The following is a 26738-nucleotide window of genomic DNA, read 5'->3' on the forward strand; positions in this document are numbered from 1 at the left end:
AGCGACTTTGGGGAGCTCTGTGATCCCTCCGTGCTGAGACCGCTGACCCCCAGCTCGTCCTTGCCGCCGCCACCTGGGGTTCTGCGTTCCTTCTGATGTGATGGCTGGTCTAGCTCCCCGTAGGGGAGGAGTCACTCCTTTTGCAGGCTGGCCCCCCGCCGAGAAAGACCTTCCCTGACTGCAGGGCTGGAGGGGATGGACGGCTGCCTGCCGAGCCTGCATCTGCCCCATTATCACCTCCACGAGGAGGGGTCTCCCAGACCAGAGTGTGTGAACCTGGCAAAAGCCTTGTGTCCATGCTAATTTGTTCTTTCCTTCATAACATACCAGTTTTCTCTGTAAATGTGTGCAGTCCAGACGTCTGTGACCAGGGGTACGCCCTTTGGGAGTCTTTTGGGATGAGCTAGAGTCCTGTCTCGCCTTCCTGGGCCTCAGACAAGGGCAGGCGTTGCACGGGCAGACCCCGTGAGCAGGGGGGCTACAGTGAGATGAGTGGCAACCCCCTGTGTTCTCAGCCACCATAAGCCCCTCACACGTGGGCACCTCACTGTGCCCAGTGAGATCCCAGGGGCAAGGCACCAGGCTTTTTTCCTGAACTCCTTGGCTGCACAATGCAGCCAGATGGAGCAGGGCCCAAGCAGGGATGCTGGAGAGGGGCTTGGGGGGTGCATGAAGCTTCACGCCCCAGCAGCAAGACTCCATGGGTCTGTTCTGATTTGGGAGGCCCCCTCATTTGGGGACCCTCGGTGTCCTTCGCTGTTCCTTCAAGATCCCATCCAGAGCTCTCACCTATCCTATCTCAGGGCACCTGACCAAACTCTTGTCAGGCAGCGGATTGGGGGGTTCATGATAAAAGCCACGTGCCAGGAGACTAAGGACCCCCGGCTCCTGTTCTCTCAGCACTGGAGCCCACGATCTCCTTCGATGTACGCACCTCTCCAGGATTGTCAGCTCCCACATTCCCCAGCAAAGGGTTAACCCCGCCTGGTCTTGCCTGCTGCCTGCAGCCCCCTCCTCCCACCAGCATCCATTACCTCCAGCTACTATTGACATCCCTGAGGCCCAGGCGGCAGGGTCACCCTCACGCCACCTCACTTAGACCTTCTTCCACTCAGCACCTGCTCCTCCCCCTGCCCCCTCCCCGCCCCAGCTTGGGGGGAGGTGGCCGCCTTGTCTGAGCTGTTTCTGAGCCCCATCTGAGGTTGGCTGCAGGTGTTGCTGCCGGTCCCAGGCCCACAGCGGGACATTCAGACGGCGCTTTCTCCAGAAGCCAGGAAGAGCCCTCCACCTTCCTCTGCAGCCTGATCTCACGCTGGCTCTGGGGACCGAAGGGCAGGGTTGTGTGTTCACGGGCTTGTGTGTGCGCCCACGTGCAGCCTGCATGTGCACGCTTCTGTGTCTGTGTCGTGTGCACCCAAACACACTTAGACTTACGATTGCATTTGGGGTGAAGGTCTCTTCCCGATGGAGCTGTGTACGCCTTTCTTTCATGTTTAAGAAGGCACAGACAACAGCTAAGCAAACAAACGAGCTGTGTACTTCTTTGCCTAAAACTGAAACCAGCCAAGACCCACAATCGTCAAAATCAGGTCTGTGTTTGCAGATGTTCACGTGAGCGCGGCCCCTGGGGCTTCGGCTCTGCACCTTCCCCCAGAGGCTCAGGGTCCCCAGGAGGCGCATTTCTTTTCTCTTGGCCTCCCTCAGCCCCTCCGTCCCTACCGCCACCATCCCCCGCACGGTGCCAGTGACCTGTGTTCTCATCTGAGAAATGCAGGGGCTGTCAGCCTGTCAGGTAGCCAGGCAGCGCCAGTTGATAAGTGATGGTCAGGCTCTCCTGGGTGTCTGCCCCCGTTCCGCGCATCCCCGGCAGGCCTGTGGAGGCGAGTGTGCGAGGCCCCATTTTTTATGCTGCCTGACAGTAAAAGCTTGTGGCCCAGCCTGCCTGTCCGAGTCTCTGCAGACACTGAAGTAACTCACCCCCTGACGAAGGGCCAGCCTGTCAGGCAGCCTGCCCTTCACTCTCAACTGAGGACCCAGCTCCTGATCCCTGGAAAGAGAGAGCATCGGAACCCACGCGCTGTTCCCTGTCACAGGGGCCTGGCGACCAGAGTCACAGGCTGGGGTGGCAGGTCTTGGGAGGGCCACCATTCACTCGGCCTCTCAATGGCCACCTTCCAGGCCAGGCTCTAGCCTCCTGGGTCCCATCCACAGCACAGCACAGGAGGTTTCCGTGTTCCTCATAAGGGCAGGCCTCCCCAGATGGTGCCGCCACGCGCCTGCTGTCTCCCCAGGCTGTGCTGGACAGGAAGCTGAGGCTGCAAGGGAGGTGTTGTCAGGACGGATGCTCTTTGGCCACTTTCCTGGGTTGATGTCGGCCCGGAGCGGTGGCCCGGTGTTCAGACTTCTAATGGGCAGAAGCTCTGCCTGCGGGATCTGGGCATAGTCAGCCGGCGGCGGCATCCTGCAGGGCCAGCTGGGCAGCAGGACGGGCCGGGGCCTCTCCCTGCAGCCCACCCAGCCGGGACAGCAGAAGACAGCTGCGGCCCAGTCAAGGGGCCACTTGTCCTCCCAAGTGGTTTTGGAGGACACAGTGCTGAATCCGAGGCATTCCTAGCCCTGTACTTCCAGGGTCTCTGAGTCCAGGAAGTTCCCCGTGGGGAGAGCCGCTGCCAGGCCCCTTGCAGCCAGAATTAGCTCCGCTGGCTTCTCTGCTCTCAAAGCCACACTTTGCACGGGCAGGTGTTTGGTCGGGGAAGCAGACGAGAGATGCCATCCGTCAGGGGACGAGACAGGCCCAGCTTTCCGTGACTCTGCGGCTTTGAACCCCGGAATTATCCAAGGATATCTCTGAGAGCCAAGGGTGAGCCTTACACTATCCTAGCCATAGATGGGGCCCAGGCACCCACTGCACACCCTTCTCCAAGCACATGTGCTGTGTGCTGTGTACCCGCTCCATCGAGGCCCAGCAGGTGTACCTCCTAATCCCCCCGTGTGCTGGGCACTGTGCTCACAAACACTGGACAGACACCCCCTCGCTGAGACTTGCCACCCTCCACCTCACGCTGTACAGTTGAAAACACGGGGGCTCAGAAGGCTCCCACGGCTTGGCCACGACAGTGCAGCCAGGAAGCCGAGGAGCCCACACACGGGCCCCAGCCTTAGTAATTCTAGAACCCATGGTCTGCCTTGCGAAATCACCCCGCAGAATATCCCTGCAGTTCCTAAGTCTGTTTCCGGTGCCTCCGTGGGGCGCTGCAGAGCCCTGGACCTCAGGTTCAGATCTCCGTTGGAGGGCAGCCCATGGAGTGCGTGCATTTCTCCTTCCAGTGTGTGTGCTTGCTCTAGAAACCACACGAAAAGCCACAGCCCATGCACAGAGACCCTGGCAACTGTGCCACCCCAGTCAACCAAGGCTGAGCCATGTGGCCCCTGTGGGAGAAGCCTGCTGGTCCCCCGAAGTCAGCAACACAGTGGACCCCAGAGGGCCCCATCTCCTCTGCCAGCCCAAATGGGGTCATCCCCAAATGAGGGCGTAAAACTCTTTTGATACTTAGTTATTTCCCACCCCCACCCTCTGTCCAGCCCAGGGGACCTCAAGTTTTCTGCCTGGGTTTGCAGGAAGCCCTTTTTATCCCAAATACAGATTTTTTCTCAGCTGCCCACGGGACCTTGAGTCGGAGTGACTCAGGTTTTGTGGATGTCAGACCTGATCTCACTAGGGTCCCTCCAAGGGTGGCCCTCACGTCTGGCCTCTCTCTGCATCTCATCTCTGCTGGCCTTGGGGCCCTATCTCCACTGCATTAACATTTTCTAACCAAACAGGTTTTTGTTGAGTCCCTGCTATGTGCCGGCACTGGGGATAGAAGGTGACAAAGGAATGCACAGGCTAGCAGGGGAGGCCAGGGTCTACCAGATGACCGCACATAAGTGTCCAGTTGAGAACTGTGACAAAGGAAAGGTGCAGGGGGCTTGGGCAGCACGGAACAGCAGTAGGAGGGGCCGGCAGACTCCCAGAGGCAGCAGCCGAAGGCTGAGGGGTTAATGAGGACAGCGGTCTGTGAGGAGGGTGGCCTTAGGTCTCACACAGCCCCCCCACCCCCTCCAGGCTGAGCCCAGCCTCTGGCAGGAGACAAGTTGGTTTCTTTTCCCTCTTTCCCTGGGGTCTACCCATAAATGCTGCCCTTCCAGATACAGACCCCAAGGGGCGGCCTGTTTTTGAGGAACAGCGCATGTGCCCATGGGGGCCTAAGCCCGTGGCCCAGCGCTGGCAGAGGGCCCCTCACCACAGCGGGAAGGGACCCGCCCAGAGGGTCACTGGTTTGCCCTCTGTGCTGGGAGCACCTGCTTCTGAGTCTCCTCCTCATGCCAGGGACAGAGTGTGGATACTTGCGAGTGGCTTTTTTGCAAGTGCTGGACCTCAAATCAGGGCCAAGAGACACCTGGTTACCAGGTCACAACTGAATTCCCTGGTAACCAGAGAAACCAGCTAGAAGGAGTTGGGAGCAAGGGTATTTTATTTTCATGGTTACTTATTCACCTGTTAAGGCTGTGCCGAGGGAATTATTGTCCAGTTGTAACAGCTGATGCGTGAGTTGACCTGTTCCCCTTGTCCTTTATAGAAAGTGCAGTGAGACCCTCCAGCCTTCCTGGGGAGACCGGTGCCCTGGGCAGCCTCCTGGGACCTGGCATCTTGTTGCCCACTCGTCCAGTGCAGCCGGCCTGATAGGCCTCAGCTTGCTCTTCACTGAGAAAATTATAGAGGTGGAATTAGCAGGCGTTTTTTTCCTTAAACACTTGATGGTTTTGAGAAGCTGAAATTGCAGAGAACCTATGGCGGGAAAGAGAAAATAGACCCAATGTGGAACCAAATGTAGGGCCGGTAGGAATACTTTAGAAAAGCTTTCTGGGTTACATCCCGTCACACGCATGTACACACGGGCAGATGCACGCTCACACCCACCCAGTGCACACGCTTGCAGCCACATGCCCTGCGTGGGGCTCAGATAAGAGACCTCCTCAGGATCGAGCTCTGTGACCGGCTCTGTTGTGCCACACAACGTTCGCGTGAGCTGCTTCGAGGAGAAAAGACAATCGTTCGTTAAAAAATGAAGTCAGCGTGAAGTCCAGTCTGCTCTTTCCGTCGTCCGTTTTTAGGGCCCGTGGAAAGAGCGCTTTGACCTTACCCCAAGGTTTTCTAGGAAGAAGGAAGGGTTTGGCCCTTGGAAGCCCCGTGTTGAGGCCTGGCAGGGGCAGGGTCCTGCTCTCCCCATCCTCATCTGCCCCCTGGGCTGTCTGAACACATGACCTTCTCCCCAGCACTCGGTCCCTTTCGGGCCCACTGGGAGCCAGACAGCCCAGGACTGACCCGCGTGTCACTGAACTCAGTTACCGGTCAGGCGGGACTTGAAGGACAGAAACCCCGAGCAAGGCATGTTCTTTTCTCCCCAGTTTTCTCCATGGCATTAATTTTTTTTTATCTTGGTGAAATACACATACCACACGATGCACCATCGTAATGACTTTTAAGCACATAGCCCTGCGCCGCATTAGGTTATATTCACGTTGTGTTCTGTGGCATTAATTTTCAGCTTGGCTCGAACTTCAAGGTTATGTCCGAGAGTATGGTTCCTTCCTTCCCAGGGAGATGCTCCTAACATTTTTGTTTCAGCCGATTAGAAACCCCCTTGGCTGCTCGGCACCTGGTCTCAGGCCTTCCTGCTGTGGCTTGGCCTAGGTCTCCAAAGGTGCAGAGCCGCCGAGTGTCTTCTGGAGTGTGGCTGGGGAGGGGTCCAGGGCTTGCCCAGAGCTCCCCGAGCTGTGTTGTTGGCTTTAGTGTGGTGACATCAGGAAGCTCGGGGCCTCATTGGTCGGGGGGCGGAAATCTGCTTGTTTCTCTAGCCCGCTGGGCTCCCGTCCCCCGGCCCCACAGCCTTCCCTCCTCGGACGGTCCCAGGGAAGCAGGGCCCTCGTGCTCGCTGCTGGTTCACATGTGGATCTGCCCGGCTGCTCTGTCCCTCTGTCCCTGGACGTTTCTCACCAACAGACACCACGCATGGCCAACCACCCCCAGTCTTTCCTTTCCAACAGGACTGAGCCGTCGCTGTCTTGTCCCTCGAGTGAGCCCCATGAGTGGGCACACGGTTGGGCCCCTCGCCGTGGTGACGGCGCCCCGCTCCCCTGGAGCTCTCGTCCGGGCCGGGCGTCCGTCACCGCTCCGCGCCCCTCTCCGGGCCCCCTTTCTCTGTCGCGCGGTTGAAGGCTTTCTCTGACCTGTCGCTGTGTTTGCCTCTAGTCAGGAATGGCAGGAAAGGACGCCGGCGAGTGTTCAGCCTGTCGGAGGCCGACAGTCACGGCGGCCACTGGGTTTAGTGCTTCCAACGGCAGCTGACACGGCACCTCCCGCAGGCGACTCAGGCAGGTCTCGTCCGCTAGCCTGCGCGGCCCACACGCCCCGCCGCCGCCTTCCCGCGCCTCGGGGGACCTCGCGGGGCCTCGGGGGACCAGGCCTGTGCCACCCCCTCCAAGCAGCCATCTCCCCAGCTTCCCCGAAGCCTGTTCTTCCATTCCCCTGCGACCTCACCTGGGCTGGGGCCCGCATCCCCTGCCCTCGAGCTCGGGCAGCCTGGAAGCGCCGTCCTTCTCCGCGGACCACCCAGTGGTGGTGGGGGGGGGGGTGTTCTCCAGCCCAGTCCGTGCGGGGGGGCCCCTGCGTTAGGCCACGAGGGTTGAGCAGCAGATTTTGCAAAAAGCAACCAAGAAATCAGCTGGGTTCTCTTTTTCTTTTCTTCCCCCTCCCCCCCCCCACCCTCCCCGACCTTGCTCAAAGCTCAGTAGTGGATTCAGTCCCGCCTCAGCCAGGGGCCAAAGCTGTTTCCCCCACAGGCACGGGTGGGGCAACTCCATATCACACACACACACACACACACACACACACCCGCCCCGTACTTACATGCAGTGCTCCAGGTGGCTACAGACGCCAGCTCCCTGTCCAGGGCCCCTCACTGCTGCCTGCCCCCCACCTCCCCCACCACCTTCCCCACCTTCCCTTTAGGGTTTCCCATGCGGGCCTCCCACTCGCCAGTCTGCGGGAGCCTTTTGCTTTCTTTTGCATTTAAAAGCTGCTTCTCTGAGCTCTGCCCTCTACCCTGCTATGCTCTGCTGCCCCCCCACACACACACCACACTCAGTATGCTCTGCTGCCCCCCTACACACAACACACACACACACACACACACACACTCAGTCCCACTCTCCCAGCCTGAGCACAACCCCAAAGTTTTCACACACAACACACACACACACACACACGCTCAGTCCCACTCTCCCAGCCTGAGCACAGCAACCCCAAAGTTGTCCTGGAAACCATCACTCGGCAAGGGCCAGCCAAGCCCCTGCCCCAAAGCTGGAAATCAGCTTCTGGAGGGTGCTGGCCAGGGACGTGGGGACCCACTGCCTCGGTGTCAGCTACGGGTAGATCCTCGGGAGAACAAGCGTCTCACAGAACCCTGGACATCCAGGACTTCCCGCTCAGGCCTCCACTCTTCTCCCTGGCTCCTGGCCAGGAAACCAGAATGTTCTCCAAATCTCTCATGTTCAGGGCCAGGCCCCTATTTGTGGCCTTCAAGCCGAAAACACCAGCAGACAGGCAAAACCAAGGGCTCAGCCCTGGACCAGAACATGTGTCTTCGTTGGGTAATTTTCCCCTGGTGAAAAAGATCTCCTTTTTTATTCCCCTTGGAATGGATACATTTGTAGATCACATTCAGGAAGCAATTCTTAGTTTAAAAAAAAAAAAAAGTAAGGGTTGTGGGTGATGGGTAAGAGGTTATTTTTATCCTATAAAAAAATTTTAAAAGGCTATTTTTAAAGGAAAAAAAAACCCAACCCTTTTAATAAAAATTGTTGGTTCTTTTCTTAAAGAAGAAACCAATTTTGTGTGTGTGTAATATTGTTTGTTGGTTTGTTGGTTTTTAAATATATTTGATGGCAAATTTCCCATATCCTTGATTATGCTTATCACCAAAAACCCCATTAGGGATCAGGGAGAGATTTGCCAGCTTTTTTGAATATCTGCATGCAAATGAGCCAAGAGGGAACCCTTACAAGAAGTTTCAAGAGAACATAAAGGAAATGCTTGGCAGTTCTGTCTCCAGATGGCACAAAAGTGCCATTTGGAGAATTAGTCATTTCGGAACTGCCTTGTGAGCAGCCGAGCTTAACGTGTTGGATCCGTAGGTATGTAGGCCCGTAGCCATGCCCACCCTCACCGGAAGCCAGGTGGAAGAAGCCAGAGCAGGTGAGCCTGCACAGAGACCCACATGCTCGGATGAGCAGCAGGTAGATCGTTTGGGGCCAGAACGTGAGTCTGTGCATGCAAGGGTGTCCTCACTGAATGGAGCGAACTCAGTGAGATTCAGAGAAACCAGAATGCTCGTGGAGTGTTTACTCAGCGTTTCTGGGCTCAGCTCACACCCTGAATCACATTTTCCGCTAGTGCTCACCGCCACCCCACCCCTGGAGCGAGGGCAGACCCAAAGCCCTGTGCAGTGGTTTTCTCTGGGCCTTATTTCTCTTTAAAAATAGATATATACATAATAACAATAAAAGAAAGGAAAACAAAAAGGCCTTAGGAAGGAATTATCTGGAATCTTTGAGAGCTTGTCTTGCCCAGGAGCCTTGGGGGAAGAAACGCCGTCGTATTCTCTGGGAAGCTCAGTCTGTTGCTTGTGCTATCTTTCCATGGTGGGGATCCTCTTCCTCTCCTGCATCCCATTCTTTATGCCCTTCGGTTTTCTTTTGCTTTTGGTTTTTCCGTTCTCTTGCTGTATGTTCAGTTTGCAGTTCTGTTTTGTTTTGGCTTAACTTGAAAAACAAAAAAAGAACCTAACTTGAATCACATCGAAGAAAACATGTCTACCATCCTTGCCAGGGTCCAGAGTGCTTTCCGACTCATGGCTCAACACCCTGTGATCAGCACCTTCTGCTGATGCCTGGTCAACCCCAAAATCTGTACAAATAAGGTATTTGCTTTCCAAGCAAGCTGCCCTCGGCCTTCTTGTCGATGCTTTCAGATTACCGGCGCTTAAAGCCCGGAGGATGTTTTCCACGGTGAGCACCAGTCTCAGCTGCTATTCCTGTCCAGGCAAACTCGTCATGGGAAAGCAGATAGGCCATTTGTCTGTAATCTCATCAAGGATTTTGAAAAGCACCAAAAAAAGAAATTGCCACTTCAAAAATAAACTGCACCGGGCGGAGCGTCCCCTGCCCTCCCGCTGCCGTGATTTCTCTCCGTGACCCCCGTAGGGACGCTCAGGATCCGAATGGCCCCTGTTTGGGTGCTAACTGAGCTCACAGGGGAGGAGCAGGAGAGAGAAACCACAGTCAGGTTTTGGTTTGGTTTGGCAAGCTGAAAAGTTCCATAGAATTCCTTTTTGTTGTTGCCATTTTGTTTTGTTTTGTTTTGTTTTTTAATATCGCAGTGAGTTCCCCCTTGGGTAAATGCTACCAAATGTAGGCTCTGGAAATGGCCTGAAGTGATAAGCACACCCAAGCCCATTTCCTCCCTAAACACGTATTTACTCATTGGGCAAGTGGTCCAAGACTCTCCCTTAACAGGGAGCCCACCCGGGCCGCTTCCTGGCACCATAATCTGCCCATTGATTCTGCACAGCCCCTAATTGTTTTCTCACATCACAGGTCAGGGTAACCCTGGGCCCTGATAGATTTCTCCCCAGGCCTAGGGAAGACTGGATTTACCAGCTCCTGTGTCCCCAGAAGGAGGAAGTGGAGACAAGCTGTCCCCCCCAGAACCACCATCTCCCACCCAGATATCCCTAGGCCTTTGTGCAGGACGGGAGCAGTGTGTCCCGGGGCTAAGTGTACCCTTGTTCTTTCTCCCCCCGCCCAGATGACCCCGTGACTATGGAACAGCTTCAGCCTCATCTTCCCAGCCAGTTGGTGATCGTCAATGACATGGACGCAGAGGCCAGGCCCAGCAAGAGCCTGGCAAGGAGCGCAGACGCGGAGACAGTCAACCTGTCCCCCAGCCTCATCCCCGCCCAGCAGCCCACCATCTCCCTGCTCTGTGAGGACACTGCCGATACGCTGAGCGTGGAGTCGCTGACCCTCGTCCCCCCCGTCGACCCCCACAGCCTCCGCACCCTCACCGGCATCCCCGCACAGCTAGATGAGGAGGCCGCACACCCGGAGCCTGCAGGCCCCGCCGGGCACTGAGCGGGCGCCGAGTGGCCTCCCTTTGTGTGTGTGGGCCTGCTGGCAGGGACCCAGTACAGCGGACTCAGAGACACATCGGGAGCACCCACAGTCCCCGCAGCCCCAGGAACCACGGCTGCCATCTCTTCTCGCGCACCTTTGCTCCGTTTGAATTTCCCATTTCACTTTGCACCTCTTAGAGAGCAGGCTGGACCTGGGGGAGACACCCCCGTGAACCCAGATGACCAGGCAGCTGCCTCGGGGAGGAGGGTGGCCTCCTGGTCTCTGAGCCTGACGACCCTGGGGTGGCAGGACCCCCGCCCCCTCTCTTCATCAGCCAGCTGCCCTGGTCTGGAAGCTCTTCGGCCACCACGCCCAGTGTGCCCATAACAACTGGACCAAGTCACTTTGGGTAGAAATTTGTAGAGAAACAAACTTTGATAAGCATCTCCTTTGGATATTTATTTCCGCTTTTGGCAGCAGATAAAAAGCATTTATTTAAAAAGCATCTATTTAAAAAAAAAAAAAAGTCCAAAAAAAAGAATCCTCAGCCCTTAAGGTTTGACGTCATGTTAAAAGTATAATATTACTGTTAAGATTTCATTTTCATTTTCCCTCGAACTTCCCAGCGTTGTGTTCTAAAGCTCTCAGTCTGGCTTTCCCCATTTCCTTACTTCTCTAGCACTCGCTAACTCTGCGAGCCTGTGGAATGATAAGTACCTTCCTGGAAAGTTTAGCTTATTTTTTAAACAAAGATAAGGGAGATACATGTATTCTCAGGTACACCCAGAGCTGAGAGGGCCAAAAGTTTCTCTGTCGCGGTAGCCAAGGCGCCTTGCCTTGTTCCCTGAAAAATCTTCCCAGGAAAGGGGCCAGTGCAGCCAGCTCCCCGCTCAGGACCCATCCATCTCTCTGGACTGAAACCAGTCAGGACGGCTTCCCAGCGTCACCTTCAGTTCTTGCCACCTCTCTTTGTCTAGAGAGAACCATCTGGGACCGCGCAGACCCCGGCCCCGTGGCTGTGATGGAAAGAGGAGGCCACAGAGGCCATCTTCCACGTGGCCTGTGCCCGACCGCGTGCGTGCGGGCTGCCGTGCGGGGCGACACCCAAGGGCCAGGTCCCACCCGCCACAGGCGTGTCGACCAGTCGTCCTGGGAGCTCAGGTGTGCCACTCTCCCTCTCGGCTGCCGCTGCCGAGACACAAGCTGATTTGTAAAATGGGAACCCCCCAGTTGCTTCTCGATTTGAGCCGGCTGCGTGCGGGCCGGTTCTCCGACGTATCTCATCGTGCACCTGCGCCGTTCCTGTGTGCGTGGCCAGGCCCAGCCCGGTGACCCTCGCCTCTCCCGGGTCGGCGCCAAGACCTTCCACACTTTCCTCCTCGTGTGCCCGCCCAGAGTGCCAGCACACCCGGGCCCGGGGACGGTCGGCCTGTTCAAGGACCGCAGGCCTCATGGCCTCCCTCTCACCCTGCGGTGGCAGCAGAACCCGCCAAGGAGGGCCGTGGCACCCGTGGGGACGGGGCTCTCCATCAGCAGAAGCCCTCTGCGCAGCTGTGCCCGCCCCGCTTCAACGGGGAAGAGACCCAGCCCGGAGAAGGCGGCGTGCCGGCAGAAATTCCAGGGGCCTCAGCAGGAGGGATGAGCCGTGACCATTCGCAGAGCCCCGCAGCAAGGAGAGGCAGGTGGGCTGGAAGAAGGGGTCAGGTGGTCCCTGACGAGAAAGGGCATGTCATCAGCTGCAGAGGCCTGCAGCCAGCCACCCATCCTACCGGATCCTTTGCTTGGATAGAAGAGCAGGCTGGCGCTCTGGTTTTGCAGGGACTCTGGGGCAGCAGAAATGACGGAAGGCAAGTAACTACCCAGCCCAGTGGCATTATTGTAAAGAACAGGCCCCCCTCCAGGACCACCAGCCTGCCCTCTGAAATCCAGTGGCTCCCAGCGGCTCCATGGCCACCGAGCACTGAAGGAGTTGGGGACAGCACGGTGGGAGGTCCTGCGGCAGCATTGCCGAAACCCGGAGGGTGGAGTTGAACAAAAGGTGCCACCTGCCGAGGGCAGGCGTGCCCCGGAGGTGGGCTTGCAGTGTGGGTCCTGCAGCTTGCCCCAGCAGGACACCTTTGGGCATGGGGTGGGGACTTCCTTAACCAGGGGCTCCCTGTCACCTTGCAGGTGAGGAGAATGCATGCGTCCTTGTATGAGAAGGTCTGGGGTCTACAGGAGGCAGGCAGCCGTCTTGACTCTGATGAAGGACCTGCCTTGCTAGGTCTTGACCATCATGGTGGCCGTGGGCATGCTGTATCTTCGGGAGCACCCCGCAAACCTAACAGCAGGGGCTCTCCGAGGCAGGCCAGCCCAGACAGGGTGCGCCAGGACTCTGGGGCCGGGCAAAGAGAGGTAGAGCCGTGAGTCCTTGCAGAGCAGGAGTGGGGACTGTGCCCTCCTGGGCTCAGATTTCTGGGGCCAAACTCGGCAAGCCCACGTGGCCTACCATCTGTCTCCACGTCCCACCCTCCTCAAGTCCATTGGGCCCATTGGGTTTGCCAAGTCAGGGGCAGGGTTGGCCACATGAACCCTCAGACCTCAGCTTTGAACACTGTGTAGAGATGCTATGTCCTTCCACTCTAGGGGCTCGAGTGAGCGAGGGCACCTTTTGCTGAAGGTCAGACGGGGTGAGGCCGGGAGCTCTCCAGCACTAGCCCCAAAGCCCCAGCAAGCATGTGGGGCAGAGATGCCATCCCAGGGAGGGGCGGGAGGAGGGCGTCCACCACTGCAGGCCTTCCCTGCTCCCTTTCCCTCCACCCAGCCTGTCTGGGGCTCCCTACTCTCCGCAGAAGGCAGCTCCCCCCCACCCCCAGCCCGGGCGGGAGTGAAGAGACCTACCTCGTTAAAGACATACACTAGATTTCTCTAAGGTCTCACGATGCACTGTTAGAAATAAAGGCACGGCGTGAACGGATTCTCACCTTCTTCTCTAGATGCAATAAATAAGAAATACTTAATGTAGTCATGTTGACATTGGGTATAAACTATCAGGCTTCCTTATGTTTGTTCCCCCTGAGGTGAAAATAGATAAATAATTCTTGTCCCAAGGAGGAGCAGGGGTTGGGAAGCCCTCACGCTTCTGGGCCAAGGGACCATTCCAGGGAAGTACCCGCTCTTGCCAGCGTGACTCATGTTCTGTGGGCACTGAACATGAGGGTGGAAATGAAAACTGGAACTTCCTGGTAAATTTGAACTTGGCAATAAAAGAGAGAAAGTTACCAGGAATGTGGGTGCTGCTCTGTGGCACTGTGGTAGGGAGGCCATGGCCTGGCGACAGGAAGGTTCTCTGCAGCCTCACCCCGTGGCCCGTTGCGGCGGCTGGGCCTCTACCTGCGCCCACCGCGGGCCAGATATCCGCCAGCTCCTGGGAGGGGGTGGACCTGGGCTGGGAGAGCCCAGGGGCGGCTGGCTGCACTCAGAAGGTGCCCCATGCCCAGCGAGGTGCAGGGGGCTCTCCGTCCAAACCTCAGGTTCTGCACCTGCGGAATGGGGCCTGGCACAGGAGGGCCGGGGACAGGGAGCCTCAGCATCATTGTTTGCACGTGCCGCTGGGCCGGGGGAAGTGGGAAGGGCTCGCCACCGGGGACAGAGTCCAGTGAAGTCTGTCCTGGGCAGGCACCATTCCGGAACACATTGACATGCACCTGCCTGAGCTCCGGAAATCCCTGGAAATGGGTTTACAGGTTCTCCAGCTTAAACCCGGCCCAGAAACAGGCAAGACCTTCTGGGCCTTGAGGTAAAACCTGAACTGAGTCCAGAACATAAACGGGACGCTGGCCTCGTGCCAGCAGTTGAGGCGTTTATGGCAGAAGGTGGAGGCCACTGCGGAGGGTGGGGCTCAGTTCCTCGGAAGTCTGCCCACGAGGCATGGGGGTGCCGCCTCACCCATCCCCAGAGTAGCCCTGCTTTGCAGGCACGTGGGCATGCACAGGTTTCGGTGACTTCACTTTAGAAAAAGGAACTTGCTGGAAGGATCCTCCGGGAGAGGGGGGAAGACAGGCCTCACAGGGGGCAGACCTGGGGACAGCGGGTTTTGGGGGCTCCCTCCAGAGGGGGTCTCTGGGCCAGCCAAGGGCCAGACCCCTGGGTTGTGGAGACAGGCACGGGAGTGAGGGGCGAAGGGCAGGGGCCGGCAAAGCAGATGAGGAAACGGAGGCCCTGTGGGGCTCAGCAACCTTCCCAAGGGCCCTGGAGTGCAAGCCCAGGCCCTTGTGCTTCGTGCTGCCCACGCCATCTGAGACCTTGCCTGCTGGGCCAAGTGTCCTTGGGCTGTTCACAGGAAGAAGGAGGCGAAGCCGTAGTTCTCAGGTGAACGGGTGCTGGAACCATCTGGAACGTTCGTCCACAATCACAGCCATGCCCTTCCCTAGAGCTAGTCCCCGAGACCCTGAGATGTAGTCTGGCTGAAGGCCCTCTGCGCGGCGCATGTGGCCCCAGAGGGGGGGCTCTTTCCTCTTCTGCCTCCCGGCTCTTCGGGAAATGCCGGCTTCTCCTCACAGGGCAGAATCTGGAGCCAGACTCTGGCACTCAACAGCCGTGCAGCCATGGCCACTGCCAGGTCCCCTGCCCGTGCTTGGGTCTCCTCGTCTGCAAAGTAAGGACAGGACTGAGCCTGCCTTGAGGGTCGTGAGGCCAGAGGGAGCCACACAGGCAAAGGGCTCAGCTCAGGGCAGGGGGCTGGGGAGCTCTGGGCAGGACACCCTCCGTGATGGCTTCCCCCGCCCCCTTCCCAGCCCAGGCTCAAACCGGGGAAAGGCCTTGGGCTTGCTTGGTGGCCTGGGACGAGTCACTTTGCTCTCCCAGTCCCTGGTTCCTGTCTGTAAGGCAGGCTGGGAAGCACCCGCACCAGGTTCAGGGGCTTCACCCGGCGCACTGTGTGCCCTCACAGGGCAAGAAGGGGCCACCTAGTGCCTGGCGGGAGTCCGCCGGGAGCTGAGGCCTGCAGGGGTCTGCCCTGGTGCAGGTGCCTGTCCGGCCTGTCCCTGCATCTTCTGATGGCACCTGGAAGGTGGAGGAGCAGGTGAGAGTGGGCGGGCAGCATCCTGCCAGCAAAAGACCTGGGGTCCCACATTCAGGGAAGACGGCTTCCCGGCGACTGCCTGCTGGAAACCCCCTTCCCCTCCTGTCCCGACACCTCGTGGCCCTTGAGAGCGGTGGGAAAAAACCCTCCCCATCTGAAGCGCCTCTCCTAAGGAAGAGAGGTCTGAATCACCCAGACGGGAACACGTGGGGCTTCCCAGGAATTTACTCGAGGGTGCAAGAGGGGAGCAGCTAGAGGCCCCCCTGCCCTCCAGGCACCTCACCCACCCCAGAACCTGAGCGGCGTGACCCTTAGCCCACCCTGCTCCCGGGCCCCACGCCACCTGGCTCAGCCCGCTTTCCCTCCAGGCGGTGCCCGCCTCAACACACATGAGCTATCACTCCCTCGACTCTTGACTGACCTTATAAATTCAGTGTGCTGAAAAAGGGAAAGACTTCACCACTGGAAACCAAAACACAAAACCAGCCCCACTTGCTGTGTGTGTTTCCCGGGGCCACCGTAACAAATGACCACAAACCACGCGGCTCAAAATAACACGAATGTGTTCCCACCGCTCTGGAGACCAGGGGTCTGAGATCAAGGGGTCGGGTGGGCTGGTTTCCTCTGGGGGCTCAGAGGGAGCACCTGTTCCCTGCCTCCCTCCTGGCTTCTGGTGTTGCTGGCCGTCCTGGCATGTGGCCGCCTCACTCCAGTCTCTGCACGTGTCTTCACGCAGTCCTTCCTCTCTCTGTCCCCCAATGTCAGACCTCCGTTCTCTTAGAAGGACGCCAGTCGTTGGATTTGGGACCTCGTCTGATCCAGCATTACATCTCCAAAGACCCTATTTCCAAACAAGCTCACATTCCCAGGTGCTGGGGGTGGGGACGGGGACACATCTTTTGGGGGTGGGGGAGAGTCACCATTCAACCCACTATATTTGCCAGGAATTAAAGGTCCCGTACAAGTACGTACGATACAAGTAAATCCGCACCACCTCCCATTACTGGCCATGGGCTCCGGGCCCAAGGCCTGCCCTGTCTCTCTAATTGGGAGACCAGCGAGTGTTCGAGACCTGTGAGCACCCAACCGAGACTTCCTGTCTCATAGGATCCGAAGGGCTAATCCAAGAGAAGCAGCGGCTCAGTCTGGGACTCCGTTTTGGAAGTGTGTGTCCTTGGACGCCTTAAAATCTCCAGGCCACCAGATGCGGATGCTGCTTGGCACACACATCATAGGTCACAGGTGGTGCCAGCCATGCGTTCCGGTTTTTGGGTTGGTTTTTGTGTTTTTTGTGGGTTTTTTTTCATCTTCCTTCTCCAGTAGATTCACCTAAAGGCAAGGCTTGTGCCTTATTTGACCCAGTCTCCCCGAGGCTGTGGATAGGACCCGGCTGCTGTGGGCTGTCTCTGAATGTGTGTTGGATAGATGGATGGGTGGAGCCATTCTTGGACATAGTCCCAAATTCCCAAAGCCCCAGTTCCATTCATGTGTCTGTGCCCATCGCTCCGGCCTCGAAGCTCATCCTCTTTGTCTTCGGTCTGGTGTCTTCCAGGCCTTCCCAAGGCCAGCCAGAGACCTCTGAAAGAACCTGCCAGGGCCCATTGACAAGGACAGGAGCAGTTGAGGGCTCTACTTTGCCGCCATTAGAAATTGTGTCCCCCCACCCTCCCCAGGTGTCCGAGCTGGAACAGCTGCTGCTGATACATCCCTGCCTCCAACAGAGCCTCACGCAGGACCAAATGGCTTCAGAGCCAGCAGACCAGGTTCGGGTCCCTGCACCATTACTCCTCAGCCACTCGGCCTTGAGCGCGTGGGTAAACCGGGACTAGCCCTGGCAGTGGCCTCGGTGGTATGGTGGGGACAAGTAAGCTGAGCACCCGACACCCGGCCTGGCCTGGGGGCACCTTGCTGGAAGTCCTCAGCAGCAGCCTGGCTAGAGGCAAGGAGGGGCTTTGGAAAGTACCCGATGCCCAGGCCCCTCTCCGGTGCCTCGAGCCAGCGCCTCTGGGGTGGGGCTGAGCCATGGAGTCCTTGTACGGCCCTCAGGTGACCGAAGGGCAGTCAAGATGAGAACGAGCCTTGGCCACTCTCCATCCCGCACTGCAGCCACATCTGAAGACCCAAGCCCTTTCCCGGGACAGGCCCCATGCACCCACCTTCCTTCCCGGCGACCCTCTCCCACCTGGGCACCTGCAGCAGCTACACCCACGGCCACCCCAGCACTGCACGCTTGTCACCTGCCAGAGCCCATTTCCCAGAGTCAGCCCCCTGCTCTCTTCTACCAGCTTCCACTGGTTTCCTTCCTGGCACTTGTCACACCTCCAATTACTTTTGTTTAATATATTCCAAATCCCGTTGTTTTCAGCTTGAAGAATGCTGAGAGCAGAGCCAGAGACGAGGCCGTGGGTGCCAGCTGGTGTTTCAGGTGGCGATCCCAGCATGCAGGAGTGGGAGCAGGGACAGCGCCCTGGCGTCCAGGGCCCGCTGTGGGACCCCCCCTCGGAACCTCCCAGAACCACCTCGCATCTGCCTCGGAGAGCACAGGAGGTCAGGTGCCTACCGCAGACTCTCCCCGGTGGTTGAGGTGAGAAGGGCCTGGCCTCCCCCAGCTGCCCTGCCTGGGGGCCCATGTAGCCCGCCCCCCCAGGTCGGCCAGCCCTCCTTCGGACGGAAGATGGGAGACCCTGCAGACCCTTGAGGGCGGAAGCCAGCGGGGCAGGGGGCCTGGCGTCAAAGGCGGCTGCGGGGGGCGCTGCTGGGCCCCGGCCCCCCCACCAGACCCCCATGCCCCCACCCCCCGGCTGCACCCACTGGCTCCCCGCCCAGTGCAGCCCACCAGCAGCTTCCAGGCCACCTGAGCATGCTTTTAAAGAGAAATTGAGCCAACGTCTTCGAAGTGGAGATCTCCTATAAATAGCTGGATTGATGGCTTCTCTCTAAAAATCAAATCTGGGGACCATGGGCCCACATTCCTCGTGGGGACCGCCACTCAGAAATGCGTGTGGACTGGCCGCTGGGCAGGTGTGGGCTCCCGGGGACACAGATGCGAGCTCTCCCAGCAGACAGACACACGGACAGGCGGGTGGGCAGGCCGTTCCTTTCCAGCCCTCCCACCTGCACAAAAGGTACAAGAGACAACTTCGGCGTCCGTCTTCTCATCTGGAGAATGGGTCTGATAAGGGTAGCTCAGCCCGCGAGGGTCCCCTGGGTTCCCTGTCCCCACGGATGCCTCCAGCAAGGGTAGAATCCACCTGGCTAGTTCATTCCATCCACTACTCATGCCGAGGCCCCACTCTGCCGGACTGGCTTCTGGGCCAGGCTGGGCTCAGCACAGACAGGTGATGGTGAGAAAAACGGACAGAAAGGCAGGAGCGCACCCTGACGGGAGCCTGGGCCCAGGGCGCCTGCCCTCCCTGGCCACCCGAGGCCCCCAAGCCTGCCCCGGGAGCTTAGCCTGGCCGCTGGGAGCAATGGCAAGCATAGGAGGGTTCAAAGCCAAGAAGTGACAGATGGGACTCATTGCAAGAGATGCCTGGACCTGCAGGGGAGGGACGGTTGGGAGGGGCCCACCGCAGCACAGAGGGGTCACGAGAGAAGTGGGCGACCCATGACTTATTTAGGACGTAAAACCAGCAGCCCACTACCCTCTCCCTCCTCCGTTCCTTCCTTCTTGGATGTATTCGATTTTTTGTCTTTTTCTCTATTGCACCGATTGCCAAAGGATTGCATCACTTTGGTGACACTCTGGCAAAGTACACAAAAATAGGATTTTCCATAGTTCCCACACTGAGGGTCAACCCTTGGTGGGGAACCCTCTGCTGGCAGATTCCCTTCCAGTCTTTTTTCTATGCCTTGTAGCAGTTGAAATAATACAGTGGGTGTAACTTCATGTCCTGCTTTTGACACTCGCCCCCCCTGGTCTCAGCAACACCCCCGTGTTCCTGGAAGCTCCGTTTCCAAAGTGTCAAAGGTCCGCTGCAGGGATGTGTCCCTCGGGGTTAGCTGTCGCCCATGGGTGGACATGGAAGTTGTTGGCACTTTTATTATTTTGAACCACCCTGCAGTGAACAACCTGATCCATAAACCTTGTCCACATTGTATATTATCAGTCCCTGGGAAAGGTTCTGAGCCTGGGGATTACCCATCTGGTAGAAACAGAAATCACTTTAAGGCTACAAGTTATCAGACGGCTTTCCGGAAAGGCCAGAGCATTGGCGCCCCCACGAGCCACCTGCCATTTCTCCCCCAGCATCCCCAGCATGGAGCATTGTCAGTTTTAAAATCCTTCCCATTTGCCAGCGTAGCTCAGAACTCACCTCCTCTGCAGAGCTTCCTCAGATTTCTCCTCTCCATCCTCCACATTCCTGTGGCCGGTCCCTGCCCTCTCTGCACTTGCTCCTAGCCCGTCCCAGCTGTGCTTGACTTTGGTCCTACCATTTGCAGCCAGGGGTAGAACCTCCTCTGAGGCAGATGAGCCACGCACCCATCCGGCTTCCCAGCCCCAATGAGCCGGCCCATTTTGAGCATCTATAAGGTGCTGAGAAGCTCCCCCAGCAACCTATACGGTCAGCATGATGCTCTTCTACAGAGAAGCAACTGAGACCCAGCCCAGAGAGGCTGAGTGACCTACCCAAGGTCACACAGCTGCGGAGCGGCGTTACGGGTGCTAAAATAGCAACCTAACCCCCGATTCCTGGACACGGCATACAAGCCAAGCCCAGCTAAGTGATTTACGTGCCCGAGCTCAGTTTATCCTCCCCAAACCCTAGCACACTGGTGCTAGTATTATCCCCATTTTACAGATGAGGAACCTGAGGCCCAAAGTGACCCAGCTTAGAAGTGCTGGAGCCTAGAGTCCGTGAGGCTCCCAGTCACACTCTTTGCCTCTTACAGAGCAAGGCCAGGAGTCCCCACCCCACACCTCCGCAGGGCCCGAGTGGGGCCCTAGCCTGCTCCAGCTGCCTTGGCAGAGGGAACAGCACCCCCCCTTCACCTGCCCAGAGAATTCACAGGAACTGCCTAGAGCACGCCCTATCTCACTGTGTTCTCTTGAACCCGCTTATCTCCCTCGCTTTATCGACTCTGGGCTTCGTGCCAGTCTGCCCAGGTAGGAACAGTCCTTTGGGGGTAGCTCCTGCCAAAATACCCTGGGAACTGGACCCTGCCCTTGGTGGCTCTGTCACCGAGAAGAGGTGACTGCAGAGCCCCCCTGCCCCCCCCCAGCCCCTCCCTGGGAGGCCCCAGTGGGTGGGGAGGCAAATTTCATTTTCCCCATCACTGGAACATTTATTCAGCACACATTGATTGGGCACCTACTGTGTACCAGGCAATGTACTAGGCACTGGGGAGACAGCCGGGAACAAGTCAGACAAAACTCCATGCCCCCAGGCAGCTGAGCTCCCGGCGGGGGAAGGCAGGCAATATAGAAAATAAGCACATAAATCCCCAGTGACCAGCAAGTGCAGAGTGCACGAGAAAGCACAGAGAGAGCTGAGGAAGGAGGGCCGGGCCAGCCGGGGAGGAGAGGAAGGGGCTGCAGCTCCAGAGATCGGGGAAGGTTGTGCTGAGGAAGGAGAAAGATTGAAGGAGGTAGGAAAGGGATGTCTGGGTGTTAAGAGGCAGAGGGAGGGCGCCTGGGTGGCTCAGTCGGTTAAGCGACTGCCTTCGGCTCCGGTCATGATCCTGGAGTCCCGGGATCGAGTCCCGCATCGGGCTCCCTGCTCGGCGGGGGGTCTGCTTCTCCCTCTGACCCTCTTCCCTCTTGTGCTCTCTGTCTCTCATTCTCTCTCTCAAATAAATAAATAAAATCTTTAAAAGGGGCGCCTGGGTGGCTCAGTCGGTTAAGCGACTGCCTTCGGCTCAGGTCATGATCCTGGAGTCCCGGGATCGAGTCCCGCATTGGGCTCCCTGCTCGGCAGGGAGTCTGCTTCTCCCTCTGACCCTCCTCCCTCTCATGCTCTCTGTCTCTCTCATTCTGTCTCTCAAATAAATAAATAAAATCTTTAAAAAAAAAAAAAAAGAGGCAGAGGGAAAGGCCAGTGCAAAGGCCCTGGGGCGCATTGGAGGGACTGTGGCTCCAAAGTCAGTTTTCTGTGTGACCAAGAGCTGGTGCCTTCCCATCTCTGGGCCTCAGTTTCTCCTCCTGGCAAATGCAAGCTCAGACGTCTTCTTCCCAAAGTGCCTGCAGGCAGACTCCACGCTCTGCCGAGGGGAGGGCTGGCGAGTGGCTGGGGCCCCCAGCGGCGCTGACACAACCACCCTCTTCTTGGAATGCCCCGGGAGGGTGAGTGAACGGGTTTCCTTGGTCTCTGACTCCAGGGAGTGGCTCCTGGAAGGCACCTCCCTGTCCCTGGAGCCTCTGGGCAGGACTGTCCCAGGCTGTCCCTGAGGGGGCCCCCAGAAGCCCCAGGGGCCACCCACCGTGGGATCCAGCACGGGCCGGGACTCTGCGGGCTCTGGAGCCACTCACCCCTCTGCCCCCGATGCTTCCAATCCGTGCAGGGGCGTTGGCGAGAGACCCGCTGGGAAGCACACCCCGAAGGCTGAGCCCAGACCAACATGTGCCATCTTCAGCCTCATTCTGTTCACCCTCTCCTTCATCATCGGTGTCTTGGCCACTCGCCTGTACCGAGCACCACCTCCGAATCGGGCGTTGTGCCAAGTGCACCATCACGATCCATCCCATGTCACCTCTCAGCCCCGTGCCATAAGCACTATGATCTCCCGTTTTCCAGATAAGGAAACCGAGGCAGGGAGAGATTAGGAGACTTGCCCAAGGTCACAGATCTGGGAGACGAGGCTGGGACTGATTCCCACCCCGACGGGCCTACCCCAATACCTGCACCTTGCCCCCAGCCCAGCGGGAAGCTCTGTGCCCAGGCTCCGCCCTCCGGGGGGTAGGCGCCCCTCATGTGCATCCGCTCCTGGAGTCTGCAGGGGTGGATGGTCGCACTAACTTCCCCTCCACCTGTCCCAGGGCACTTGCCCTCGGTGCAGGGGGCTTGGCCCTGTTTCCCAAAGGAGGCAGCCCTTTGCCCACACTGCACCCGTGGAGCGCCAAGGAGAGGGGGCGGCCGGGGAGGTTGGGGCTTCCTCCAGCCCAGCCCCCAGCTCCTGCAGGGGCTCTCCACAACCCCCCCCAGGGCTCCCCATGCAGAAGAGATGCCGTGGAGGTCTCACATGACCTCAGAGCACAGGGTGCAGAGTCACCCCCTTTTGCACTCCCTTTTGGTCCGTCAGATAAAGGAAAAAGAAAGTCTCCATGGAGTGCTTCTCCATCTTCAACAGCCTTTTTTTTTTTTTTTAATTTTGTTTATTTGTCAGAGAGAGAGAGAGAGCACAAGCAGGGGGAGCGGCAGAGGGAGAAGCAGACTCCCGGCTGAGCAAGGAGCCCGATGCGGGGCTCGATCCCAGGACCCCGGATCATGACTGGAGCCAAAGGCAGGCGCTTAACCGACTGAGCCAGGCGTCCCTTTAACAGCCCTTTAAACATTTGCTGATCTCCCCCCCCTTTTTTTTAAAAGATTTTATTTATTTATTTGACAGAGAGAGAGACAGCGAGAGCAGGAACACAAGCAGGGGGAGTGGGAGAGGGAGAAGCAGGCTTCCTGCTGAGCAGGACCCTGGGATCATGACATGAGCTGAAGGTGGACACTTAACAGCTGAGCCACCCAGGCGCCCCTGATCTCCCCTTTTTGAAAAAGAAAGAAGCACCCCCCCCTTACCTTCAACAGGCCACCTCTGAAGCCAGAAGTGACTATTTTCTTTGATTTTCACTGTACTTACACTTCCTCGAGACGTGTGGCCAGTCAGCCTAGTGTTCCACTTGGTGCGATATCGTGAAATGTCCTCTTCCTTTACCACTGCTTTCGCAGTGTCGGGTTTAAAGTCAATTTGTTCACCACAACAGGATCGCCCCTCACACCCGTCGGCATGGCTGCCCTCATGAAGACCAGACAGGTGCTGGTGCCCCGTGATGGGGATGCAAGCCAGTGCAGGCGCTGCGGAGAAGAATATGGCGCGTCCTCAAAACATGAAAAAGACAACTACCCATGGGATCCGGCAATCCCACTTCTGGGTGTTTATCCAAAGAGAAGGGAATCGCTGTGTCCGAGCGGTATCTGCATCCCTGGGTTCATTGCAGCATCATTCACAAGACACGGGAGCAGCCCGAGCGACCCCAGTGGGTCAACGGGTAAAGAAAATGTGGTATCTACACCCGGCCATTAAAAAAAAAAGAAGGAGGGGCGCCTGGGTGGCTCAGTTGGTTAAGCGACTGCCTTCGGCTCAGGTCATGATCCTGGAGTCCCGGGATCGAGTCCCGCATCGGGCTCCCTGCTCGGCAGGGAGTCTGCTTCTCCCTCTGACCCTCCTCCCTCTCATGCTCTCTGTTTCTCATTCTCTCTGTCTCAAATAAATAAATAAAATCTTAAAAAATAAAAATAAAAAAAAAGGAAGGAAATCCTCCATTTGTGATAACGCAGATGAACCACGAGAGTCTTGTGCTCAGTGAGAGAAGTCAGACAGAGCAAGACAAATACCGTGTGATCTCACTTATATGTGGAACCTTGAAAAGGAAAGAGAACGCATAGAAACGAGATCAGGTTCGTGGCTGCCAGGTGAAAAAAGCAAGACCACCCTGGCTCAGCCCAGGAGGGGAGGATGGGTGTGGGCCGTGGAAACCCGGACAGGGTGGAGGGCACCCAGCTGAAAGCAAGAGGAGCTGGGCGTCCTGCTTCTCGGTGGAACAACCTGGAGGTGGACGTGGCCGTGAGACCCACACGAGCTTGAGGGAGCTTCCCGGGGCAGCTCTGTGTGTCAGCTTGGAGGCGACAGGTGACACCTACTCACATTCCACGAGCCACAGCAGGGCCCAGGAGCACACTGACCCGCACCCGGGAGGAGAGGAGAACCGGGCATGTCTCCCACACCCCAGGGGACTCCCAGACCTGAGCAGCCTGCTGCCCAGATGGACAGATGCCAGTCCAGGGCTCCCGAGGCTGGGCGGGGACCCAGGGACCGCCGGAGATGCAGAAGGTGCCCTCCCTCCGGGTCGGCACCGCCTGGGGAAAGGGACAGAACGAGGAGTAAGCACAAGATGAGAGTCCTTGGAAGAGTTACCCCGAAAGGGACCGCATTTGCACCAGAAGAGGCTGGTAAAGTGCCAAGAGAAGGGTCTCTGCCAGCAGCAGGACTGGGTACGAAATTGCCGGCTGTTGGCCCATCCGGGGCGTGACCCCAGTCCCGGTTAGCCCCGCCGCCGCCCCACAGCCCGGCCCTGCTCCGAGCGTTTTGCACGCAGTGGCTCCTTCTCTCCTCCCGAGCCTATGAGGAGCCCCGCTGTTCCCCCGTGTCACCGAGGAGGAAGCCGAGGCCCAGAGAGGCTGGCGTAAGGACACCACAGGGCCTCTCACTCCAGCCACACCCCACCGCGTGCGAGCTGTAATCCGCCCCATTGCACGGATGGGCAAGCCGAGGGCCGGAGAGGGACGGTCACCAGCCTGAGGGCCCCTGAGCTGCTCAGGGCAGAGTAGGGCCCGGGACCCAGTCCTTCTGACTTCAGAGCCCAGGATCTCACCCCCTGACTGCACGTCCTCGCTGGCCCAGGGAATGGCCCAGCCCAGGGGGGTGGCCATGATGGGCAGGACTTCGCCCACTTCTTTGAAGGAAGTCTCCGGGCAGCCCGTTCCTAGAAGGAAGGACCACACCCTGTGTTTACCTGCTGGGCACACGGGCCAGTGGATCCTGGCAGGTCCTGCCATGTGTCTGCTTCTGGGGAGGGAGGGGGTGGTCAGGTGGCCTCGGGCAGGGCTCCCGTGGCTGGCACCCAGGACGTGGGTGGAGTAGGAGGTGCGGACCCCAGGGCCCCGTTCCCCCCTCCCCGCCACACCAGGCAGAGCTCCTTCTGCCCTTCTGTGCCTCAGTGTCCCCATCTGATTCATGGGCCCAGCCATACTTCCTTCCTGGAATTGTGCAAATCACATGAAGTCCAGCGTGGGGCTGGCAGGGCTGTTTCAGGGAACCCAGGTTTTACCCCCAGGCGGCTATGGGAAGCCCTGTGGGGAGGGTGGTTAGGAGGATAAGCTCAAAAGAAAGAAAAGGAAATCCCCGGGACCCAGCAAGAAAGAAGGAATTCCAGGTAAACTGCACGTGACGTAAGGTGGGCTCTGTTTCTGCCCATCTGACGCCCGGGGACCTGGACGTCAGAATGTGCAGGGGGACGGGAACAGGGGACCAGCACAAGAGCAGGACCCCGAAGAACACCCCCTCCATGAAAGGGGGCTTCACTTTGCCCACCGGCCTGGGGACACAGCCACACGGGAGGGAAGGAGTCTCGGGTGAGAAACTGCGAGTCCAAGACAGGAAGGGCAGGGGCGGGGCGGGGCAGGCGGTCCGGGGCCCAGATCGGCAGCGCCCCGCTTTGCTGCCATCTCAAGCCAAGGCAGCAGCGGTAGAAAAACCCGTCTCCCCCTTGTGAAGCCCCTGGACCAGCAGCCAAAGCAGACTCGGCCGGCCCCGGTCGGGGAGACTTCCCATCCTGGGAGTAGTACACACCCCGAATGTCCCTGCAGAAGATGAACTCACGCAGACTCTTAGCCCTGAAGAAATCCCACCCGGCAGGACCCTCACCGGGGGGTCTCTATCTGCCATCCGCCAGGGACTGTCCGTCTGAAACCACAGATATTGCTGTGGCTGCCCCCACACCTTCCCTGACTACCCACCCCCCAATCCTGGGAAACCAGCACTTCTCCCAAATGCCTCGTGGGAGTGTGGGGTTTGTTCTGAGGCTTTGACGGAAGGGCTGAGTTTTTCCGCCTGGGTCCAGGGGATGAGGAGACGATGGGAACCCTGGAAGTCTCTGGAAGTTCTCCAAGAGCTGGAGGGAAGGTGCTGGCCTTCCTGGGGGATTGGGGGGGGGGTAGGGAACACGCAGGTCTAGGGGTCTTACATAGCCTCGAGGGTTGGTTGGCCTTCATGAGGCAAGTCTCCAAGAGCTGAGCGTGAAGAAGCGTATGATGGGCCCGGGGACACAGGGGCCAACCGGGTCCCTGCCCTCAGGTGTCACAGTCTGGGGCAAGGCTGATCCAGACACGGCTTACCTTTCCATGCAGCATGGGGCTGCCCTCCAGGTTTTGCAGAGCAGGGGTCCCCGGTCCAGGGTGAGGGGAGGGGAGGGCATGGCTCAAGAAGGGACAGCGGCCTCCACTTTCCTGTCCTTAGGAAGGGGGCAAGGACAGCCCCCCTCCTGGGCCCTGGGAGGACTACAGACAGCGGCGGGGAGCGCGGCCCACAGAAGGGTTGCTGGGCTTACCACTAATGAATGAATGGCTGGCCCAGCTGATAAGTCGCCTGAATGAGCCACCGTGATTGATCTAACTCAGTGAATGGACGGATGAGAAAAATGAAGCCATGAATGAAAGGCACAGCCTGGCCAGCCCCGCCCAGCAGGGGCCTGGCCCCC

At 58.3% G+C, this 26738-nt stretch overlaps 1 protein-coding gene across 7 annotated transcripts in view; it reads left to right on the top strand.

The window, feature by feature from the left end:
* CLEC16A (C-type lectin domain containing 16A) overlaps positions 1–10741 on the top strand; it is a 200864-nt gene extending 190123 nt beyond the window's left edge. For 3 of the 7 annotated variants that reach the window (XM_035022276.1, XM_035022279.1, XM_035022278.1), the window contains one exon: positions 9908–10741. In XM_035022276.1, the coding sequence (XP_034878167.1) occupies positions 9908–10233 (326 nt within the window). In that variant the 3' untranslated portion in view covers positions 10234–10741. Of the gene's footprint in view, positions 1–6292; positions 6415–9907 lie in introns of all 7 variants that reach the window. The other 4 variants (XM_035022275.1, XM_035022277.1, XM_035022280.1 and 1 more) reach the window with 3 other exon arrangements.
* Positions 10742–26738: the final 15997 nt, after the last annotated feature.

This window comes from Mirounga leonina, unplaced genomic scaffold (assembly GCF_011800145.1).
Source record: "Mirounga leonina isolate KUSES-001 unplaced genomic scaffold, KU_Mleo_1.0 Mir_175, whole genome shotgun sequence".
Lineage (NCBI taxonomy): Eukaryota > Metazoa > Chordata > Mammalia > Carnivora > Phocidae > Mirounga > Mirounga leonina.